Genomic DNA, 19,961 nt, shown 5'->3' with positions numbered 1-19,961 from the left:
CAAGACCGCCCCCATGTCCACAACTCATGTCCACCACCAGGAAGCGGCAAATGCCCACCGACACCGATAAGAAAATGACAAAAAGTAAAGTTGACAACCATAGCCACCGCCAAGGGGATATTCGAGCATTCGTTACAATAATTAGAGCTCGATCCTCTCAACTCGAGCAATCGAGATCTGCGGCCTCACTGTCATCCGCATACGAAGGCTGAATAGGAGGCAGATCACGGTCTAGTTCGGGAATCTGTTCGGCGTAACTTGGTTCACGTGAAGATGAGGACTCGGGCGAATCTTGACAAGTGGTCACTGACGGCGACGATGAAGGGCGCTTTTGGCGATAAGCTGCCATCCGGCTTTGCTTCGACGGCGGGTCTCGGTTGCGCGGGTCTCCTGCGCCTACCATTGTGCGTTCACTTTGAATTCGATCAGCGTCCTCCTTACTGCCCTCGCCTGCCTTTTTCTCGGGGAGTTTAATTATGATCGTGTCTTCATCGCGACGGAATTCAAGATGGCCGAGGAACTCAAGCGATTGTGCTTCTATGCCGGTGGACTCGAGATGATATTTCTTCATGATGTCCTCGGAGAAATCAAATTGGAACTCCTCCACGCGCTCGGCATCGTAAATCTGCACCCGTAAATTTTCGTTCCCGTCTTCCAGCGGTCGAATGAAGGCCGATACGATGACGTAGCTGCCGCATGGCAGTTTAGAACCTTTCTTCTGAAGGAGGCGCATCGGCTCGACCGGTGACTTGGCGATGTGTCCTTCTCCGAAACTGATGCTACTAGGACGCACCGGCGTTGCGACAACGAAGTCTGACCACTGGAACTTGATGCTCATGGGCATGTAGTTAAATCGTGGGATCTGTCGCAGTGCCAGATTCTTGGAGTGTAGCTCCTGCGTCAAAGTTCTTCGCTTTCCGATAACTTTGCTTCCTAGTCGTTCGTCTTGGTCATCCAGATCAATGTGTCGGCCGTCTGGATTAATGGTGAGGATACTTTGGTCCAGCAGCGAGAATATCGGACCCTGTTCAAGTCGAGCATCATAAGCCAGAAGTGTCGTATCGCTAGACATAAACCTTGCCAATTCGGTTGGAAATGCAAGAAGATCCGCAAGCGCACGTCGTGATACTCGCCTTTTACTGGCCCTTCGCTTCGCGGAGCTTTCCACAGATTCCTTTGTACTTGCTGTGTCAATTGGCGCTTCCCACAATAAAACTGAACGTCGCATTTGTTTCTGACGATCAAAGCTCTCGTCCTTAGTGCCACCTGCAAAATGGACTGATCGTGCACGGGCACCATGTCTGGACGCATACTTCCGCTCCACTGAGGTGCATAGATCAGCGACTACTCGTTTCACTCCTGATTGCACTGCAAGGTCATGTGAGCCGACTGAAAGCTCCCAGTTGTCTGGTGATGAAGTATCCATTTCTGTCTCGCTTAATTTTGTCGCCGTCGGTGTATCAACGGTCCCGTCACCGTCAGAATTCACTATCACCAGGTTTTCATTGCATTGCCCCTCTTCATCAGATACCCCGTTGGATAAGCTCGTGCTTTGAACCGTTGTTGGTGTGGCTTCGGCAATCGCATTTACAAGGTTTTGTAGCGCAAATTCGACAGCGGCATCTTTGTCTTCAACTGAGTTGCTGTGCAATGAGGCAAATTTGCACTCGACAGCATCGAGCTGGTAGACTTCACTCACCTCGTCCTGGGTTTCAGGCTCAAAATTTTCCTCTACTGGTTCAGCTTTCGTCTCAGTTGATTCTCCATTTGCTTCAACCAAGTGTGTCTCCGTTAGTGCCGATGGTAAAATAGCACCAGTAGATACATGTGTACACGGCTGGGCAAGGACGGGCAGATCTCCTATGTCCGCCTTGACATCATCTCCAGCCTCATCAACTTGATGGAAGCTTTCAATGGCTGTGACGATATCCCCAAAGATGGAATCGATGACATTGAAAACACCTTCGACTTGATCACCATTGCCTTTAACGTTACTCGTCTCCAATATACAATTCGCACCAGCCGGTACATGTCCATCCACGTTCGAATCCAACCCGACCACTTCATTGCGGCTCTCTACCACCGTCGGGGATTCATTAGCCAAGGAAAACCCTGGGCCTTGGTTTTCAAGCTCTGGTCCAGGTGTGGAATCTGTTTTCTTGGAGGCAGCGTCGGCAATGAGTCCGGGCTCGCGATTTCGCTCGGAAATCTCAAGTGAACTATCCATTGTTTGAATTTCGTCGTTTTGAAGAAGAGATTCGAGTCCCCCAGAAAGATCCGGTAACTCCGTCTCCTGGGTTGTTTCGGAGCGATGGTTCTGTTCTTGCGTTCCAGCGATGACATTGTTTATCATCTCTGCGATTACCGGCTTCGTAACACTTTCGATGTTGTTCTCTACAGCACTATCCACAATGTCTGCTTCGAGTGATACCTCGTCGACTAGCGTGTTCGATTCGGCACTGGGTAACGGAGTTTTGGCGCACACATGCTCGTCTACCGATACATCGCTGTCGTCAATCCCCATGCACAATTCTGTTTCTACTTTAACAGGTGTGGCTACAAGCTCGCTGACAGGTAGAAACCCCGTTTTCTCCTCCGTAGACACTATGCCTTCGCTCGCCGCAACGATACCGACCATAAACTCGATCGCGTCTCTAACACCTCCAACGATAGGCTCCTCATTCAGTACTTCTAATGACAATTCCTCACAGTTCGTATTGTTGCGGTCATCGACCACCATTTCCTCGGATTTCTCTTTCGTTTCTTCACTTGAGATCAAAGAGGATTCTTCTGCACCAATTCCATTTTCGGTAAAGCCAATCCCGACTTCTTCACGCCGAATTCCACTACTATTGCTTCCTTCGTCAGCAGTAACATCTTCGGTCACTGCGCTATTCTGTCCGCTGTGTAAGATATCATTCATGGCCCTGTCAGTTTCCGCTTCCTCACTCGTAGGGCAAGGCTGTGATAGTCGATTGAGAGCCTCTGTTATAGCTCGAGATGCGAAAAGGTACGCGATGTCTGACACAATTTCTTGAGTTGGAAACTCAAGGTAAGCTAGTGTTGGTGGTTCCTCGATATCGGCCGCATCGACAGTCTCAAGAATATTCCCTTGTTCAGTATTTGCGCTGTTTAGTTCCTCGCGCTCTATCATTTCCTCGCAGTCGTTCTGCGCGATGTCCATCTGAAACGTCAAACTTTCCATTTTGCCTTGGGATTGCTCGTGGGTATTCGGGTCAGAAGCTGACAGAAGGTCATCGACGACTTCATGTACCAGGGATGTAACAACCTCATCAATAACGTCGACGTCCTCCGCTGGTTCAACCGTGGGTCCATCCTCGCTCGAGGGATCGAATGGTATGTCTGCTTCACTGGAGGTTACATTGGTTTCGTTTTGCTCTTCCGACGGATTCCAGCTGCCGATGATACTCCGAGTAGAATTCGATTCAAGTTCTTCGTTGTCCCAGTATTCACCTCCTCTTGCGTTTTCCGATCCGCTTTCCTTTTGCAACCATGAAATAATTGTAGTCAGTGCTTTGCCTTCGATATCCGCTACAAAGGCTTCAGCTAGCGCCAATGTATCGACAGCTGGTACGAACTCCGCAGTTGCATCTCGAGTAGAAGTTCCGTCTTGCTCAAGTATAATCGGATATGTGTCATCGATCTGCTCAAGTGCGGACATGTTTTCGTCGCTACCTAGCTCAGCCTCATCTGTTTCTGGTTCAGCCAGTTCAACGAGTTGAGCGTTATCTGACACTGTAGTCGGACCACATAAATTCACGGTTTCATCGAGAACCAAGGCTTCGCATTGAGTTGGGGTGGTACTTGCTTCAGAATTTGAAGGTACCAAGTAGGGATCTAAAGCTTCGACGCCACCTTCGTCATCAGCTAGAGGCACGTCCACTGCCAGGGCGACATCTTCCATTGCGTCAGTGACATTTTCGTTTGCATCATTTGTCGCGAGTGGTGCACTAGTCTCCACTTTGATCTTCTCAACAGAAACTTCAGCGGGGAGTATCGCTATGTCCTCATCGACAGATTCTGTAACCACGCTTGCCTTTGTATCGGCTTCATCAACTTCTTGGTTTCCATCGCTTGAGACGGTCGAAGCGAATATCTCCATTACCTCCTTTACGAAGTTTTCAGCAAAAGCTTTTGTGGTGAGCGCCACGACCGACCCAGTTTCTACCCCTGGATCCTTAGATGGAACTATAATTTGTGTTTCTTGGTCGAATGAAATCTCAGGATGATCATCACGTGCAGTCAGATGCTCTTCAATCGCGTTCACATCGCCACCTGCAGTTTCTGGTACGTCGATATCGACAGTAGTATCAACTTCATTATCACAAACCATAGGTACGCCGCAGTCACTTGGAGCGACTACTTCGGCGACTATAGCGTCGTTGGCGACACTAGTCGCAGGGACAGGGTCTTCGCGCTCTGTCAATATGCAAATAGGCCCAGAACTATCGTTTTCAGACACGACACCCGTAACCAGGGAAGCCGATTCCTCCCTACCACCACCAGCCACAGCATCGAGAACCGTGTGATTTGCTTTATGAAGTGCAGCTACAAATGAAAGCGCAGTGAGCTCGACCACGGCAACGACCGCTTTGGCCATGCACGCTTCTGGTGTCTCCACCGAAGACACAAGACATGTCACCTCCTTTGGTAACACTTGTCGATCAATCGTATACGGTGAGTCAAGTTCCACTTCCTGTTGAGCTTGACTTGGCTCTTCTCCGAGCACTATCTGATTTCCCCCCTCACCTTCGCATTTAAGCGACTCGGAGACTTCGGTCTCAGTAAATGCGGCTGGACAAGTTGTGTTATCTACGTCCTCGACATTTTCAGAGCCTCCAGCTTCGTTATTGGAGCTCTCAAAGGGATCAGCAACGATTTCTTCCTTAAAGCCTTCTGGTGGAACCTCCAACACCGAGGGCTCATTCAATTCATTCAATGTTTCAAGTGAAGCATGTGCACACGCCTTAACCGCTGCGTGTGTGTCATTCTCCACGGCGTCAACCTCGACGGTGTCATTCTCAACAGGAGCCTCGACCGATGCTGTTGGAACCTCCTCGACTGATTCATCGTCAACGACGTCCGACGAAACGTTTGATACTTCCTCGTGAGGCTCAGTCATTGACTTCGTGTCATCCCCCACGAAGTTGTCCTCGACAGTACCAGCCTCGACAGGAGCCTCCACTGATCCTTTCGGAACCTCAGCTGGTTCATGTTCAACAACCTCTGAAACGGTATTTAATGCGTCTTCACACGGATCAACCACTACTTGCGTGTTGCCCTCTACGACGTCAATCTCGACGATGCCTTTATCACCTGGTAATTCCACTAACTCTGCCTGAAACTCGAGCTCGCTTTCAGCGGTCTCTGACGGGTTAGTTAATAATTCTTCACACGGATCAATCGCTACCTGAGTCTCATCCTCGACGACGTCTTCCTTGGCAACGTCAAAAGAGAGAGTAGATAGTTTCTCGCAAGAATCCACCTCCGCCTGCGTACAATTCGTATCAACGTCATTATCAACAATGCCAACGCCGGTAGAAGGCTCGAATGATTCTGTGATAGCTTCGACGAGTTCATTTTCAACGACGTCTGCCGGGGAGGTTAGTACATCCTCACACGGTTCAGCCACTGACTGCGTGTTATCTTCAACGACATCATTATCACAGGCGTTGCCAATATCAATAGGACTGCCCACTGACTCTGCCGGGGCCTCGACAGGCTCATTCCCCACAACATCGGACGATGCGTTCGACGCTTCGGTACAAGACTCAACCGCTACGACATCTTCTACGGCATTATCATCGACGATACAATTAGCAACAGGAGCCTCCACCGATTCTTTCAGAACGCCCATAGGCTCGTTTTCAATAGAGTCTGGCGGGGAGGTTGACAAATCCTCGCAAGTTTCAACCGCCTCCTCTTTACTGTCCTCCATAACCTTGCCCGGGTCAGTCTCGGCAGGAGAGGCCATCAAACTCTCAACACTGTTCAAGGATCCAACTTCTGGTTCCAAATTATCGGAGTCGTGTGTTTCATCATTGATCGAGGCACCAATGTCGTTAAGAGCAGGGATTGCGCTGTCTTCGGACTGCTCTTGCATATCAATGTTTGACTTGACCATCAAGTTTTCGGGTGCTTCGTTCATCACGTCACTACTCAGCAGATTATAACCTTCGCTGCCAATTACAAGTGAATTATCATTCCCAGGCACCTGGGTGTGAGGCAGCCCCACGTCAGTTGGAGTATCCTCAATCGCATCAGCTGCAGCCTCTTCACTTTGTACAATATCCGAAGCGCATGCTGATACTTCGACAACGTCTTCTTGCCTTTCCGCGGAATCATCGTGGCTCACTACGTGTTCATGCACAGCAGCATTTTCCAGTTCGGTCACTGTTTGCGGCGCTTCACTAGCAAATGGCCCATCGGACGTACTCATTGCGGCTACGGTGCCCACATTCTCGTCGCCCAGCACCTCTGCAGCACTACAAACTGACCCCTGAGTCGTGTTCGGCGGTTCTACAGAATTATCCACTTGTTCAGCGTTGTCCCTTGAAGGCTGGTCTTGATCCTCAATACCCGAGTTGTTGCTATCCGCGACAGGATCTTCAGTGCTGAGCTGCGAAGGTCTGTCGGTTTCCTCTACAAGTTCCACATTGGTTGTGGCAAGAGGTGCGGCGTCGCTTTCATCAGGTACGGGGTCATCTCCTAGGCCGAGGTCAGCCACCACCACAGTCCTATCGCTTAGCTCACTCTCACGCTCGTGTACCAATTCCTCCTTGGCCGGTGCATCATCAGTATTTTCAAAAGCATCTTCGGTGCCCTTCGAATTGGCAATTTCGTTATCCACGACACAAACGTCATTGATATCACCATGGAATTTGTTGGGGCTTGGTGGCGCTTCATCTTCTTCGTGTGCGTCAACTTTATCTACTGGATCGTCGCTGCATCCCGTGAAATCGCGGAGCCCAGTAGTGCTTATTTCGTTCGAAATGTTTTCTTCCTCCTGGGCGCTTGGACCGTCCGCTATGATAGTATCTTCACTCTGCGAGTCACTACTTAAATTCTCACTCAAGCCCGATTCGTTTAGTGCGGCCTCCCTCGAATCCTCGATGTCCTCAGTGGTGGAACTGGCCGCATGAATTTCGTCTGCAGACACAACATCACTCACAATGTTGTCAGAATGCCGTTCTTCGTCGGCATCCCGGAACGAGACTGTCTCGGCTGGAAGGGGTGATTCACAGGGCACCTTTGTCGCAGTATCTGTAGGGTTTGGATCCGTGTGCTTCTCGTCTTCGGCCTCCGGTGTGTCCTCAGCCTTGATCTCAGTCATTGTTTCATTTTGGGTATCGGCGTCCACGCTGTTCTCAGCCCTTCCGTTATCCTGAGGAATAGGAGCTTCTACCGACTTCGTTGGTATTGTGCTATCTGCTGCATCAGCGCTGTGAGCGTTTTCGTCCAGACTCACCGAACCGGAATGAACTTCTGGCATATCGACCACTTCCTGCTTCGCAGCTGCCTCAGCTTTGGCTTGCGCTTCAGCTAGAGCTTTGCGTAGCTGCTCAAGTTCGTCAATTAAGCTTTGCTCTCTTGAACTTGGCACTGCGCTTCCTGTATTTGCTGACTGGTTGGTCATGCTGTCTTGTTCTGCTGCCTGCGCAATGCTAACCTCGAGGTCTGCGCGCCTTGGGGTATGAGATCTAGACTTTGGTGAACGGACGACAGAAGGCTCGTTGCTCTTGACAACAGGGATTTGGTGGGCCCGAGGCGGAGTTCCTGGAGGTCTAGCGGGGCTTGACGGGGCTGTCACGTAGCCTGCCAGGTGAGTTTCGTACGATAAATCTTCGATCCTAGGCTGGGGTTCCACGCCGAATGGATGCAAACTCAAGTTTTCGAGAGCAGTAACCTCTCGCTCTTGCATGAGCCGTGAAATGGTAGCTTCGGAGAGCTTGATAATACTCTCCTGTCGTGCTTGGTACTCCTGAGAGTGGACGAGCATGTTCTCGAGCTCCAGAATTCTTGACTGGGTCTCGATCTGTTCGGCTGCGATTGCACCGGTGTGTTCCTTACTGCCTAGAATGGTAGCCTTCCGCAAGCTAAGCTCCAGCGGCGACAGCGCCCGATCCTTTTGCAGCAACCGCATCGACACCTCCAAGTCGTTCACCTTGTCGCGTAACTTTTGCTTCTCGTCCTGATGTCGCTCAATCTTCAAGTCGTATTCGGTCTTCAGGTTCCGCACAACTAGGTCGTGTGCGGTCTGTATTGCCTCAGCTTCACCTTCCTTCCACTCGCGGAACCGATGCCTGGTATCCTCGACCATGGCCACGAACCGAGCCTTCTCGTCCTGGGCCTGACGGGCCATCTCCTCCATCTTCCGCGTCTGGAAGTTGATTTGAGCCTTCATCTCCGCTGCGTGTGTGCGCAGTTGAGTGTTTTCTTCCTGCGCAGACCGCAATTCCTGTTCAACCGCCTCCAACTCGGCTGCAAAGTGGCGTTTAGCTCCTTCAACCTCACGAAACAGATCGACCTGCCGCATTTTCTCCTCCACAACCTGCGCCCGCGTGACTTTCAGCTCCTTCTGCCAGCTGAGTTTCTCCTTCAGCAGTGCACGCAGCTTCTCTTCTCGGTTCTCCGCTCGCCGCTCCGCCATCTTGATCTGCTTTCGCGCAAGTTCGAGTTCGAGTTCCGCCTTCTCCACTGTTCGCTCCATATCTCGTGATCGGATGCGAAGCTCCGCGTTCTTGCCCAACGTGGCGCACAATTCCTCATCCTGCTCCTTGGCGATCGCTCTTGGCGACACCGGCGGTCGCGCCACTCTGTGTTGCGTCTGCGGAGGATGCGACGGAGGTGACGGCATCGTCCGCAACTTTCTCGGGGAATATGACGGCGCGACGGGCGTTTGGGACACAACGAAACCTGTTGGAGGCTCATCGAAGTCGCCCATGGGGATATGCACGTCCTCCTCGACCGACAAATAGTTCGTCTTGGCCGGATACGTTGACGGACGAGCGGCTGCTGTTTCGAGCGCAGCTCGTTGTCTCCTCTCGGCCTCCAGCTCGGCGTTCAGCAGGTTGATGGTGCCGTACATTTGCTCCATGTACTCGAGCTGCGCCTGCTCCGTCTCGGACGCGAAGAGTCCGTCCGACACGGAGCATTGGCGAGTTGGTTCCGCTCGCCTTGCAGCCGCCATGGACGCCACTTCAGCTCGTCGAGGCGGCGGCGCGAACGATTCGCTGCTGGGCTGGTGGAAGTCGTCGTCCATTGAGTCTACCGGGGAGGAGCGCGGCGTCGTCCAGCTGCTGCGCTTGGAGGCGTTGGGGCTCGCCGACGGCAGCACGGGTAGAATGCTACCTCCAGCCCCGTAGTCGGAGCGTCGGGCGGTGGCCACCGCCTCTGCTGTGCTGCCTGGCGGTGGGCGGGGACTTGGCATGGCCATCCTCGCGACGCGGCTGGGGGGAGCGAAGTCGGCATTACGGGCGGCGTTGGTCCACGACGAAGACCGGTCCATCCTCTGCGTGCGTCTGGCACTCGGCTCTCCTCCCTCTTCAGGCCAGTTTCTAGGGCTAACCAACTCGTGAATGCAGCGACAACGATGGAGGGACCTTCGGGGCGTTTCGCACCGGTCGAGTCCCCGTTTATATAGGCTCACGGCCCGCACTCCTCCTCGTCGCGTAAAACGCCACAGGGCGAACTGCGACGCACCATCAGCGAGACCCAGGCACGGCATGGCATGGCGTTAGCCGCAGGATCTGGTGATAGATGGCTACATCGTGTGCCCAAGTTGAAGTTGCCGTACTTAGTGGGACATGGCTACTTCTCGCATAAGTTCGGGTTAAATTCGCTCTGATACCGGTCGGTACGCAGGGATACTTAAGCTGGGAATGGTGATGACGCGGCGGGTCCTGCTGCTTCTGGGGGCCTCCGTCGCCTCTGCGGCGTTCGCGGAGCCCTTCACCTCCTCGCTGGACGCGTCATACGTGGTGCAGCTGCACGCGAGTCGAGATGGCTACACTCCGCCCGAGGGCGGGGGCGCGAGTCTGCGCTCGCAGCTCATGACGACCGAGTCGGGGCAGCAGTTCGAGTGCTTCCTGCCGTCTCTAACCGCGGCAGCGCAAGAGGACGATTTAGAGACGGCGACAAATTCTCTAACCGCGCAGGAGAAGGAGGAAAAGGAGCAGAAGGCCGCGTTTTTGGCCTTCGGCCGAGCCGCGGCGCAAAAGGTGAGGCCCAAGTGCGTCCAGTACGTGGACAGAGAGACCGAGTGGGTCTACGAGGTCTGCTCGGGTCTGCTGGTTCGCCGCGTGGCTCTCCGGTCGGCGATTGAAACAACAACAACAACTGCAACAACTGCAACAACTGCGACGGAAACCGAGGGGCAACCGGTCGAGGTGCAAGTGGATGCGACAGGGGCAACTGCGAACCCTAGCGACAAGCAACAGCAAGTTGCCGGCCACGAAGTGGAGGAGATGGGCGCGTTCGTGTCGGACGCAAGTCGGCCGGCGCTGAGCTACGACGAGTTCGCCATGCCCGAGACGCAGGACCGTGTCAAGAACCACCGCAAGCCGCTGTTCACGCAGACTTTCGGCAAGGGCGAGGAGCAGATCCAAGTGCAGTTCATCTGCAGCGCCACCGTGCGGGACGACGCCGTGTCCGCGGTGCAGTGGCGGGGGGACTCGCCTAGAGGCGGCCCGCGTGAAGTTGCGGCCTTTTTGGTGGGCTCTCGGGTGTTTTGCGACCCGCAGCACTCGGACGCCGACGACAACGACCTGTTCACGGTGCGCTCGCTGCTGCAGCCCCTGGAGGACGCGCACACGTGCGTGACCCGCAACGAAGGCTGGTGGACCTACGAGTTCTGCTTTGGCCGCTCGCTGAGACAGTATCACCGCGACGGAGACGGTCGGATCACGGCCGACTTCTCGCTCGGCACGTTCGACACGGCAGCCAACCGCGAGCTGGAGCGCTCGGGATCGGCGCTCGTGTCGGAGCACATCGACGCCACGCACGACGTGTCAAGGCCCGCGTACCTGGAGCTGTACGACCACGGCACGTTCTGCAAGGAGTTCGAGAACCACGCCCCGCGCAAGGCCAAGGTGTTCTACTACTGCAGCCAGGGCGGCACGAGCCACCACATCCTCACGGTCAAGGAGACGCAGACGTGCAGCTACACAGTGAAGGTGTCGTCCCCCGTGCTGTGCGACCACCCGCACTTCCTCAACGACGAGCAGAAGAGTGACCAGCAGGCCGAGGTCCTGCACTGCATCCCGGTCGCGGAACCCGCAGCAGCAACAGCGCTGGACGAGCACTAAGTAGACGTATTCGCAGTGTAATACACACCCCGATCTTGCACGGTCGCAAAACCACGGGCCGTCCGGTGTTGGATGTTGCCTTCAGAAAATCATTGTGGTGGTTCAACCCGCGCATATCTCGCGCTGCGCTGTGGCAATTCGGGCCGAGCTGCGGTGCTTGCAGGCCGCAGCCCCGACCGTCGGGCCGGCGTGCAGACGCCGCTCGTCCAGTGTTGCAGGTTGCCTTCTTGCTTCCGCTCGGTGATTGCTGACACGCGGCCGTTACGCGGCGCCACATAGTGGACGCGAGATATTTCCGCGCGGCGGCTGAAGATACCTCCAGTTGACACACCTCCACCGCACGATCCAAATCTTTCGCGGCGCGCGAGCATGGAGCCTCGCCTGCTTGCCTGCTTGGAGGAGGCACTTTGCCGCCGCTCCAGTGCAGCTGGCGGTTTAACAGCATAGTGGGGCCCAGTGAGCGCAATTCTGAAGCGCGCTTCCAAACGTGTGGTCGCGGAGATAATTCGTTGGTCTCCGCTGGCAAAACGCGCCGAGTTGGCTTAAAACCTAGCTTTAGGCCGGTCTCTGCGCGTGAGTGCCCAAAGAGACGGCGGATCCTCCTCCTTCGCTCCACTCGTTTGGCGGGCAGTCCCCAATTTGCCTCCTGCCACTCGCTCACCCGCGTGTCGCCCCGCAGAACCTCTCACCAACTCCTCCTTCCTCGCTCAAGGTCCGCACCCCGTCGATTTAGGCTAGTGTTAACCCGGTTACGCCAGTGCTAACGGCTGCGTGTGTGTCCTCCCATTGCAGCCCGCCCTCTTTTGCCGCGCGTGATTCGTTCGTGTCGCCCCGTGGATTTTAAGTGAAGTGGAAAGACCCCGGACAGCAGCAACTCGTCCGCCCTCTTTCCCTCTCACTCCCCGGGCCTCCCCCTCCGCCAGCTCGCCGAGCCAGACCGCCACGTTGTTCATGCCGTTGGTCGACCCGCTTTTTGCCAGCAGCGACGATATTGTTGACCCTACCACCATCTTCACGGGCTTCTTCTACATTGGCGCGTGCGACGACCCCGCGTAACAGGCCTACTCCCCCTCTCTAAAGCAAGACCCCCGACTCTCTAACCGCGACGGCAACTGCAACACCTAACCAGCAACTTTACCTAACGACGACCAACCACCAGCAAGACAACAAGATGACGCACTCGTTCCCCGAACCCATCAAGCTCCACGACGACGAGACGAGCTCGACGCAGTCGGAGGAGGCGTCCGACTCGGTGCCCAACACGTTCGAGGGCCCCGAGAAGAACCTCGAGATCGACTTCAAGCTCGGCGTGGGCCACCCGCGCGGCCTGCGCGAGGTGCCGCGCGCCGACCTGGACGAGATGCTCGAGGCCGGCCAGTGCCAGATCCTGTCGCGCACCAGCAACGAGCACATCGACGCCTACGTGCTGTCCGAGAGCTCCATGTTCATCTACGCGCACAAGATCGTGCTCAAGACGTGCGGCACCACGACGCTGCTCAAGTGCCTGCCCTTCATCAAGACCTTCGCGGAGCGGCTCGGCCTCGAGATCGAGTGGGTCAACTACTCGCGCAAGAACTACACGTTCCCGGAGGAGCAGAAGTACCCGCACACGAGCTTCCAGACCGAGGTGGCGTTCCTTAGCTCCTACTTCCCGGACGGCTCGGCCCACGTGCTGGGCCCGCTGAACCACGACCACTGGTACATCTACGCCTGGGACGCCGATATCCACGAGCAACCCGGCGCGCTCACGCACAACTTCGCCCAGCAGGAGCCCGGCGCCAACGAGAGCACGCTGCACGTGCTCATGCAGGACATGCACCCCAGCGTGGCCAAGCAGTTCTTCAAGAACAACGACACGACCATGACGTCGCGTCGCATGACGATCGAGAGCGGCATCCGCGACCTCGTGCCTGGCGCCGTGATCGACGACTTCGCGTTCGACCCGTGCGGATACTCGATGAACGGCATTCTGTTCGACGCGTACTACACGATCCACATCACGCCCGAGAGCCACTGCAGCTACGTGAGCTTCGAGACCAACGCGCGTCTCCGCTCGTACGCGTCACTGCTCAAGAACGTGCTGCGCTGCTTCCGCCCGGCCAAGTACTCGGTTAGCGTGTACACGGACCGCAACGCGCTCGAGTCAGCCAAGGGCAACAACATGTTCGCCGAGGACCTAGTCAAGATCGACGACGATCTGCTCTACAAGCGCAAGGGCGGACACACGCAGGCCACGTTCGAGGGCGACTACATGTGCCGCATGGCCAACTTCGCCCAGTCGGACAAGCCCGTGCTCAGCCGCGCCGCACAGAAGATCCGCTCTCCTTCCTTCGCGTAAGCGGAAGGCGCGACAGCCGATCGCCTGGCAAGCAGCTCGAGCTGCTCACCAAGGTGGTGAGGACCACCTCACTTCTTCTATCTTCTTTGGCATTGCCGCTGCCTCCGTTGCACTCAGAAAACAAGACAAAACTACAGTAGTAATTGGAAAATATGACTGGAGGCTTTACGTTAAAATCGGTTGCTGTTCTTGAATTGCTTCAACAAGAGGAGGAGACCCATTCATGAGACGAGGCAAGCTTTTTAATCGACAACTTCAACTTCAGATTAATGACGTTTGTTGGGTTACGCGACCACCTCCTCTCCGTCATACCCCGCTCCGTCCTCCTTGCTCTCATCGTCTTCTTCCTCTGTGTCGCTCTCTTCGCTCCCCTCGGGCACCGCTCCTTCTGTCCGCATCAAGCTCGATTCTTCGCGCGACTCTAGCACCAACTGCAACGACTGCTGGGTGATACTCACGCGACGCAGATGCTGCATGGCCGCCATGTAGTCCTCGATCGCTCCTTCGTCCGCTCGCTCCAAGAACGTCTCGCGAAGCTCATTTTCCAGCGCCGCCACGTCCGCCACATTGGTAGCTCCTGGTGCTTGTATATCCAAGGAGAGCCGCACCGCCGCCGTGTAGCTGGCAGGAACCTGTGGTGGGTCTAAAGCATCGGTATTGGGCACATCGGCTGCAGTTGCTTCATCACCAGTAGCATCCGGGGTAGCTGACGGCACGGCGAAGATCGTACGAAGCCACTGCGCATTGCGAATGGCGCGCACAGTCTTCTTGAACTGAAGCTCCTTGGAACGCAGCCCAGCAATTTGGTCTGCATCCAGGTGCTGATAGCGCGCTATCTCACGCATGATCTGTCGGTGGCAGAGCCATGCTGTCTTGGAGTCCACACGTCGACTAAGTAGTTGGTCTAGAAAGGCTACACGGAAGCTCAATGTTTTCGCAGTTGGCGAGTGTGTGATGCTCGTTTGCAAAACTTGTTGGACAGCCTCGCGGTCGTGAGTCCACGTCTCGCGTAGTAGCTCAAATTGGTACTCCTCCTCCTGTTCGTCCTGAGCTGCTGCTTTTATAGTGCTGGTACGAGGGTGTGAACTTCCTCCACTACCTGCTGAGTTCGTCCCTCCGGCACTACCAGTCGTTGTAGTCTTGGCCCTAGCAATGAGAGGTGCCGGATTCAGCACTCGTTCAAGCAGGATGACATCCAGGAACCGTGCAAAAGAGATGCGATTTGGTTTCGAGTAGTCGTGTGCCGCCTCGAATACCTTTTGCATGAAGCCGTCATCAACCGTAGGAGACAGGTGGGTAACCACGGATGCGAACTCGTCAAACTCAAGACTCCCATCTCCATTGATATCGCCGGCGAGATATACAGCCCCGAGAACTTTTTCGAGTAGAGCTCGCTGCGATCCAAACTCGTCGACGCAAAGGATCAGTAGATCATTTTCTCGTATAAACTCTTCGTCGCGAGAAAGAGCCTTAGCCCGAATCCGCTCCGCTAGGGCATCCATTCCTCGAGCATACGCACCGAATCTCTCTCGTAGTGCTTCTTGGACCGTGGATATCGCGATCGCGATACGTATCTTGAATTCTCGTTTAGGAATTTCAACGCGATGCTTCGAACCGCCTAAGAACGTCCCGAGAGACCAGCGACTCAGCAATCCCTACACAACAAAGAATCGGCAACACGTTAGTATTGGAATATAAACGTCTCATTTTCAACGAACGCTGCCTACTAAAACAAATTTGTGTTCATGGAAACCTAAAGGGTTGTGCAGAAAGCATAGACATAACAACAACAAAAGCGTGTCAAGATAGTCAAGGAAAACTGTTGCGGCAACCTCCTATTTGCAACACAGAGGGAAACATGAAAGAATGAAAAAGGATGAAAAGGATATCTGAATGCCCATGAATCGCAGACACCTATAGAACATCCAATGTTAGCAAGTCAGGGACTGCAAATGGCCAACAGAGCAACTTACAGCTGGCACTGGAATACTTTCTTCTCATGTTTACGAAGAGACTGAATGAGCTTGAGTAGGTGACGTTGGGCAAGGGCCTTGAGTCCGTATTTGCGAATATGCCAATCATAAATGAACTCGCTAAACTCCATGCGTCGATTACCGTACTGCAGTGTCGACACCATGCCTTCGTAATTGTCCCGATACAACTAAGCAACAAGAACAATGCTTTAGTATCATATTTTGCAACGCAAGAAAGCAAAAATAAGTCGACGCACCTGGTTGATAATACGTAAAAGGATATCCACGCTGAAGAGTTTGATGCCTCGCGTTGCTGTTGCATTTTTGATGTTTGTAGGGATATCACCCTTGCCTGGACGGAGTGTAGCAGTCTCATCATCGCTTGAATGCTGTTGCGCTGCTCTTCCCTGAATTTTCTGGAATTGCACTTGATCTCGGGCTACCTGCTCTTGAGCTGCTTTTCCAGAAGACCGTCGGAGGTTTTTTACGATCTTCATTACTTCTTCATCCTCTTCCATCTTCATTACCTCTTCATCCTCTTCCATCTTCATTACCTCTTCATCCTCTTCCAGTGCTACTGCAATATCCTCCTCGTCAGAAATGAATTTCTCATCGGCTGCAGCAACTTGTACGCGCATCACCCTCGACTCAATACTCGTTGCAATTAGTCGTGACACTTCTTCTAAATCGTTGCCCCAAACCAGCGATTGCACTGCTAGAATGATCGGTAGTTCTCGGTCTACCGCTAGCGAGAAACGGCGCTTTCCCCCACCGCCACCTCCCAAGACTGAAGGGACTTCTGCAAGAGCTCCAGCATTCTCAAGTTTATCAGCAAGATCCATGACAACCAGTACGTCATCACTGCGGCTTTCACTACTAGGTGCTGAATCTTCATTATCGACAAGTGGTGCCAAGCTGCGAACAAACTTGCTGAATTTTACCAGCAACAGACCCATAGCCTCAACATCCTCACGCACGTTATCTTCGGTTTTGGTGACGGGCTGTTCTGGTGTAACTGGCAACGGAGTGAGAGTTTTATCCTTCAAACCCCCTCCTTGCCAGGAATTAGCGAGATGCTGCGCTTTTCCATAGTTACTAACTACCTTCGGCATGCCTCCAGTCGCAGTATCGACACCTGCAGCACTCAAACTGGTGTCACTGAGCGCTGCAAACAGCTTCGCTAAGACTGGAATGCGTCTGTACGCACCGGTGATGGTCTCCGTGCTCATTGTGTGCACACGTACATCGCCGAGCGTAGACAGCATGGATTGTAGTTGATCTAATTTCATAAGGAATTGCTGCTCGGCTGAGAGTGGGGTACGCAACGCCGCTCTTGGATTTACTACTTGTTGTGGCTGTGGTTGAGCAATCGCTGAAGGTGTGGGGATCGGGAAATGGCGACGATGGTAGCCGCTCCTTGAATCGTGCATTCGGTGACCATCAAGTGCTTCGAGTAGTTGCCACACTGCATCCATAATATGCGCCTCGGGTCCGTCTTCCATCTTAATAATCTCGGTGAGATCGTGGTGGAGCAAGTCCAGTAATGGCAATGATTCCCTGTCGATGGGTGTTTTGAGTTGGCGCCGACTATGATCGCTACGGTGGAGCGTACCGTTTCGACCACTTTGATTCTCCTCGCCCGCATGGTCGTTGGCATCAGAAAGAGATAGGCGTCCTCGCTCACGTATTGTGATCTTTTGAAAACGAGGACTATCACGGTGAGTATCACCAGGAGTACTCTTGACCTCGTTTTCCTCCTCATCCGAGCCCTCCTCTTCATCTTCATTGAAGTCATAGGCCTCAGTTATACCATTGAGATCCACAAATCGTGTCGATCTCCGATCTCGCCTTTTGGCTAATCCTCGCCGCGATGATCCATGCCGAATCTCTGGTTTCTCGCGTCCAGCGTCCTCACCCTCGAGCACAGCTTCATTCGCAACAGTTTTAGAGGCTGCTGCTACATCATTTGTTGCTGGCTCCAGCTGTAACTTCGCTTCTCGAATCATTGTTTGGAATCGCGGTGATTGCTGCAGTGCTTCCCATACCTGGAGAAAGGTCTGAGTGGTACCGTTGTCAAGAAAAACGTGCAATATAGCACTAGCATCTTGTTCATTAGCTTGACTTGCGATCTGGCAGAAAAATGCCAAGCGCTCCTCGTGAGGCAGCCCCCAAAAATCCAGGAGAAGCATTACTGTGTTATCCTGTAGGAGACCCGCCTCACCCAAAATTCCTGCCATCACTCCTGGGCTGCGTGGCCTTCTGTGCGGAACTCGCCGACGCAACATCTCCAGCTCATTTTCCAGCTGCTGGCAGTACAGGTAGAATGGCGTGTGGTCTTTTGGCCGTTGTGTTGAAGCTGATTGGCGTTTAGAGCGAGGAGGCGAACACGTATTACCCGATCTAGAGTTAAAGTTCAAGCCAAAGCCTAGACCAATGCTCGATTGCAGGCCACAGTCACATTCTTCATCGCTGTCCCCACCAACAAGATCATTTCCAGCACGCACCGAGCGCTTAAACAACAGGGAAACTAGTAGATCTTTCAGCGAACTCAGCGAATCGACGTAGCGTAAAAATGCCTTCGGACTGTTCGTGCCTTCGGCATCACTCTCCGACACCACCAGCGGCACGTTGGCGAAAAAGGTTTCCAGTACGCTCCAAAGCATTGTTCCATCGTCTTCTTCATCACTTGGAGACTCCCCTGTTGTCCGTTTGCTTTGAAGGTAGCGTTGCCATTGTACGAAAAACTCCTTCAGCACGGCATCACCCCGGTCACTCGTCAAAAGATCAAACACACGTCGATCCCGCGAGCGGCGTGCAGAGCGTTGAACATCGCCATGTTGGTGGTGTTCTTGGTGACTTGTCTCGATTGCATCCCGCAGCAATTGATGAAATTGGAACAGCTCGTGGCGAAATTTCGTCGCTACTTGATCGTGCAGGGGCATCGCAACCGTATACGGCGGGGACGGCTCCATCCTCTGAAGCTTTACTTGTCGAGGTGACATCCGTGATCGATGCGGCACCGGCACGTACGGGTAGCCTGCCGATGCCCCAGGAGGTGGCAGCACATGGCTCATGTGCAAAGGGGGTGGACCACGAGGGTGCAATCGCAATGTCACTCCATTCCCTGCCTTGGACTTCCGGGGCGACGGCGACGGTGATGACGACATCGCCGCCACTCACACGAGCATCCGATGCTGCGTCAGTGACAAAGTGCTGTCCGCCATCCTGAAAACAACACCAATACAAATAGCAACCCTCGAAGCGCCCGGAATAGCAAGACACGTCACGACAAAAAATGGGAACCGCCAAGACATGCAGCAAATGCAGTTCTTACCGCCGAGGCGTTAAGGCACAACGTGCTTCACGCCCCTCAATTAGCTTATCTAATCGTCGACTGCCTGTCAACTCGGCAATCCAGTAAGTTGTAGGTAGACGCCGCTTCTCCTCCAGAGCGACCTGGACGACAAGCACAGGCTCTACCATGTTGACTGTCGGGGTCAAGTCTGCAACAGACAGCGCGTCCATTGCAGAGCAGCTCGCTCCTCGCCTCGCCTGCCTCCTCCATCGTGCCGCGTCTAGAACATGTTGAAGCCGGCGCGGTCGTTCTTGCCGCGCGGCAGCTCGATCTTCGCCTTGTTCTTGTCGATCACGTCCGCCGTGACGGCGTACTGGTCGCGCACGCCCTCGAGCGCGCGCACGAGGTTGAAGAACCACTTGACGTCGATCTCCACGACGGCCGCCACGGCGTCCTCGGCCGCGCTGCTGCCGTTGCTGCTCTGCTTGTCCACCTTGGCCGTGACGCTCTTCTCCTCGTCGCCGTCCTTGCCGCCCTTCGAGGAGGTGACGGTGGTGGTCGTGCTCGTCTCGGAGCTGGCCTTGGCGTTGAGCTTCTCCACAGCCGCGGCGCGCGCCGAGCTGTAGTCGGCCAGCGAGTCCCAGGCCTTCTGCCACTTGTCCAGCGCCTCCTTGAGCTGCACGAACGCGTGCTTCTGCACCTCCACGCCGAAGTTGTTGCCGTCCTCGACCTTGGGCACCTGCAGCTGGATCCACAGCTGCAGCTGCGCCAGGGCGGCCAGCAGCTGCGCCACCTCGTCGCCCACGACGCCCAGCAGCGTCTGCACGTCGCCGTTGGCGCCCACGGCGCTGGGCGCCGCCAGCACCGCCTGCGCGAACTTGGCGCGCACCGCCGAGGGCGCGCGCTCCGCCGCGTGCTGCTGCACCAGCGCCTGCACGCGCGCCACGCGCTGCGGCAGCTCCGCGAGCAGCGCCGCGCCCGCCGCCGTCACGCTCTTCTTGTACTCGTCCATTGCTGCTGCGCCACTT

General features: G+C 54.6%; 6 protein-coding genes across 7 annotated transcripts; 3 read left to right on the top strand and 3 right to left on the bottom strand.

The window, feature by feature from the left end:
* Positions 1–157: 157 nt before the first annotated feature.
* On the bottom strand, positions 158–9,529 carry IUM83_03128 (uncharacterized protein; the record flags this gene model as incomplete). 2 transcript variants are annotated; one of them, XM_067927110.1, is made up of 2 exons in its annotated part: positions 158–1,024; positions 5,432–9,529. In XM_067927110.1, 2 exons carry the CDS (start codon positions 9,527–9,529, stop codon positions 158–160), a joined length of 4,965 nt encoding a protein of 1,654 aa, XP_067791671.1. The 2 variants fall into 2 exon arrangements, with proteins under 2 accessions (XP_067791671.1, XP_067791670.1); XM_067927109.1 differs by lacking the exon at positions 158–1,024 and having other exon boundaries at positions 6,222–6,235; positions 6,457–9,529.
* A 373-nt stretch (positions 9,530–9,902) lies between these two features.
* Positions 9,903–11,327, top strand: IUM83_03127 (protein os-9; the record flags this gene model as incomplete). Its single annotated transcript, XM_067927108.1, has 1 exon — positions 9,903–11,327. The coding sequence occupies one exon, from the start codon at positions 9,903–9,905 to the stop codon at positions 11,325–11,327; it is 1,425 nt and encodes a 474-aa protein (XP_067791680.1).
* A 639-nt stretch (positions 11,328–11,966) lies between these two features.
* On the top strand, positions 11,967–12,383 carry IUM83_03126 (uncharacterized protein; the record flags this gene model as incomplete). The annotated part of the gene is made up of 3 exons (XM_067927107.1): positions 11,967–12,039; positions 12,120–12,171; positions 12,251–12,383. The coding sequence occupies 3 exons, from the start codon at positions 11,967–11,969 to the stop codon at positions 12,381–12,383; spliced, it is 258 nt and encodes an 85-aa protein (XP_067791669.1).
* A 115-nt stretch (positions 12,384–12,498) lies between these two features.
* On the top strand, positions 12,499–13,665 carry IUM83_03125 (S-adenosylmethionine decarboxylase proenzyme; the record flags this gene model as incomplete). Its single annotated transcript, XM_067927106.1, has 1 exon — positions 12,499–13,665. One exon carries the CDS (start codon positions 12,499–12,501, stop codon positions 13,663–13,665), a length of 1,167 nt encoding a protein of 388 aa, XP_067791855.1.
* Positions 13,666–13,949: 284 nt separating this feature from the next.
* On the bottom strand, positions 13,950–16,276 carry IUM83_03124 (EF-hand domain pair; the record flags this gene model as incomplete). The annotated part of the gene is made up of 5 exons (XM_067927105.1): positions 13,950–15,320; positions 15,393–15,428; positions 15,555–15,579; positions 15,639–15,826; positions 15,896–16,276. 5 exons carry the CDS (start codon positions 16,274–16,276, stop codon positions 13,950–13,952), a joined length of 2,001 nt encoding a protein of 666 aa, XP_067791678.1.
* A 2,937-nt stretch (positions 16,277–19,213) lies between these two features.
* On the bottom strand, positions 19,214–19,945 carry IUM83_03123 (Proteasome activator subunit 1; the record flags this gene model as incomplete). The annotated part of the gene is made up of 1 exon (XM_067927104.1): positions 19,214–19,945. The coding sequence occupies one exon, from the start codon at positions 19,943–19,945 to the stop codon at positions 19,214–19,216; it is 732 nt and encodes a 243-aa protein (XP_067791693.1).
* Between the last annotated feature and the right edge of the window lie 16 nt (positions 19,946–19,961).

This window comes from Phytophthora cinnamomi, assembly GCF_018691715.1.
Source record: "Phytophthora cinnamomi strain GKB4 chromosome Unknown Contig38, whole genome shotgun sequence".
Taxonomy (NCBI): domain Eukaryota; phylum Oomycota; class Peronosporomycetes; order Peronosporales; family Peronosporaceae; genus Phytophthora; species Phytophthora cinnamomi.
This window is presented reverse-complemented; position numbering and strand designations above follow the sequence as displayed.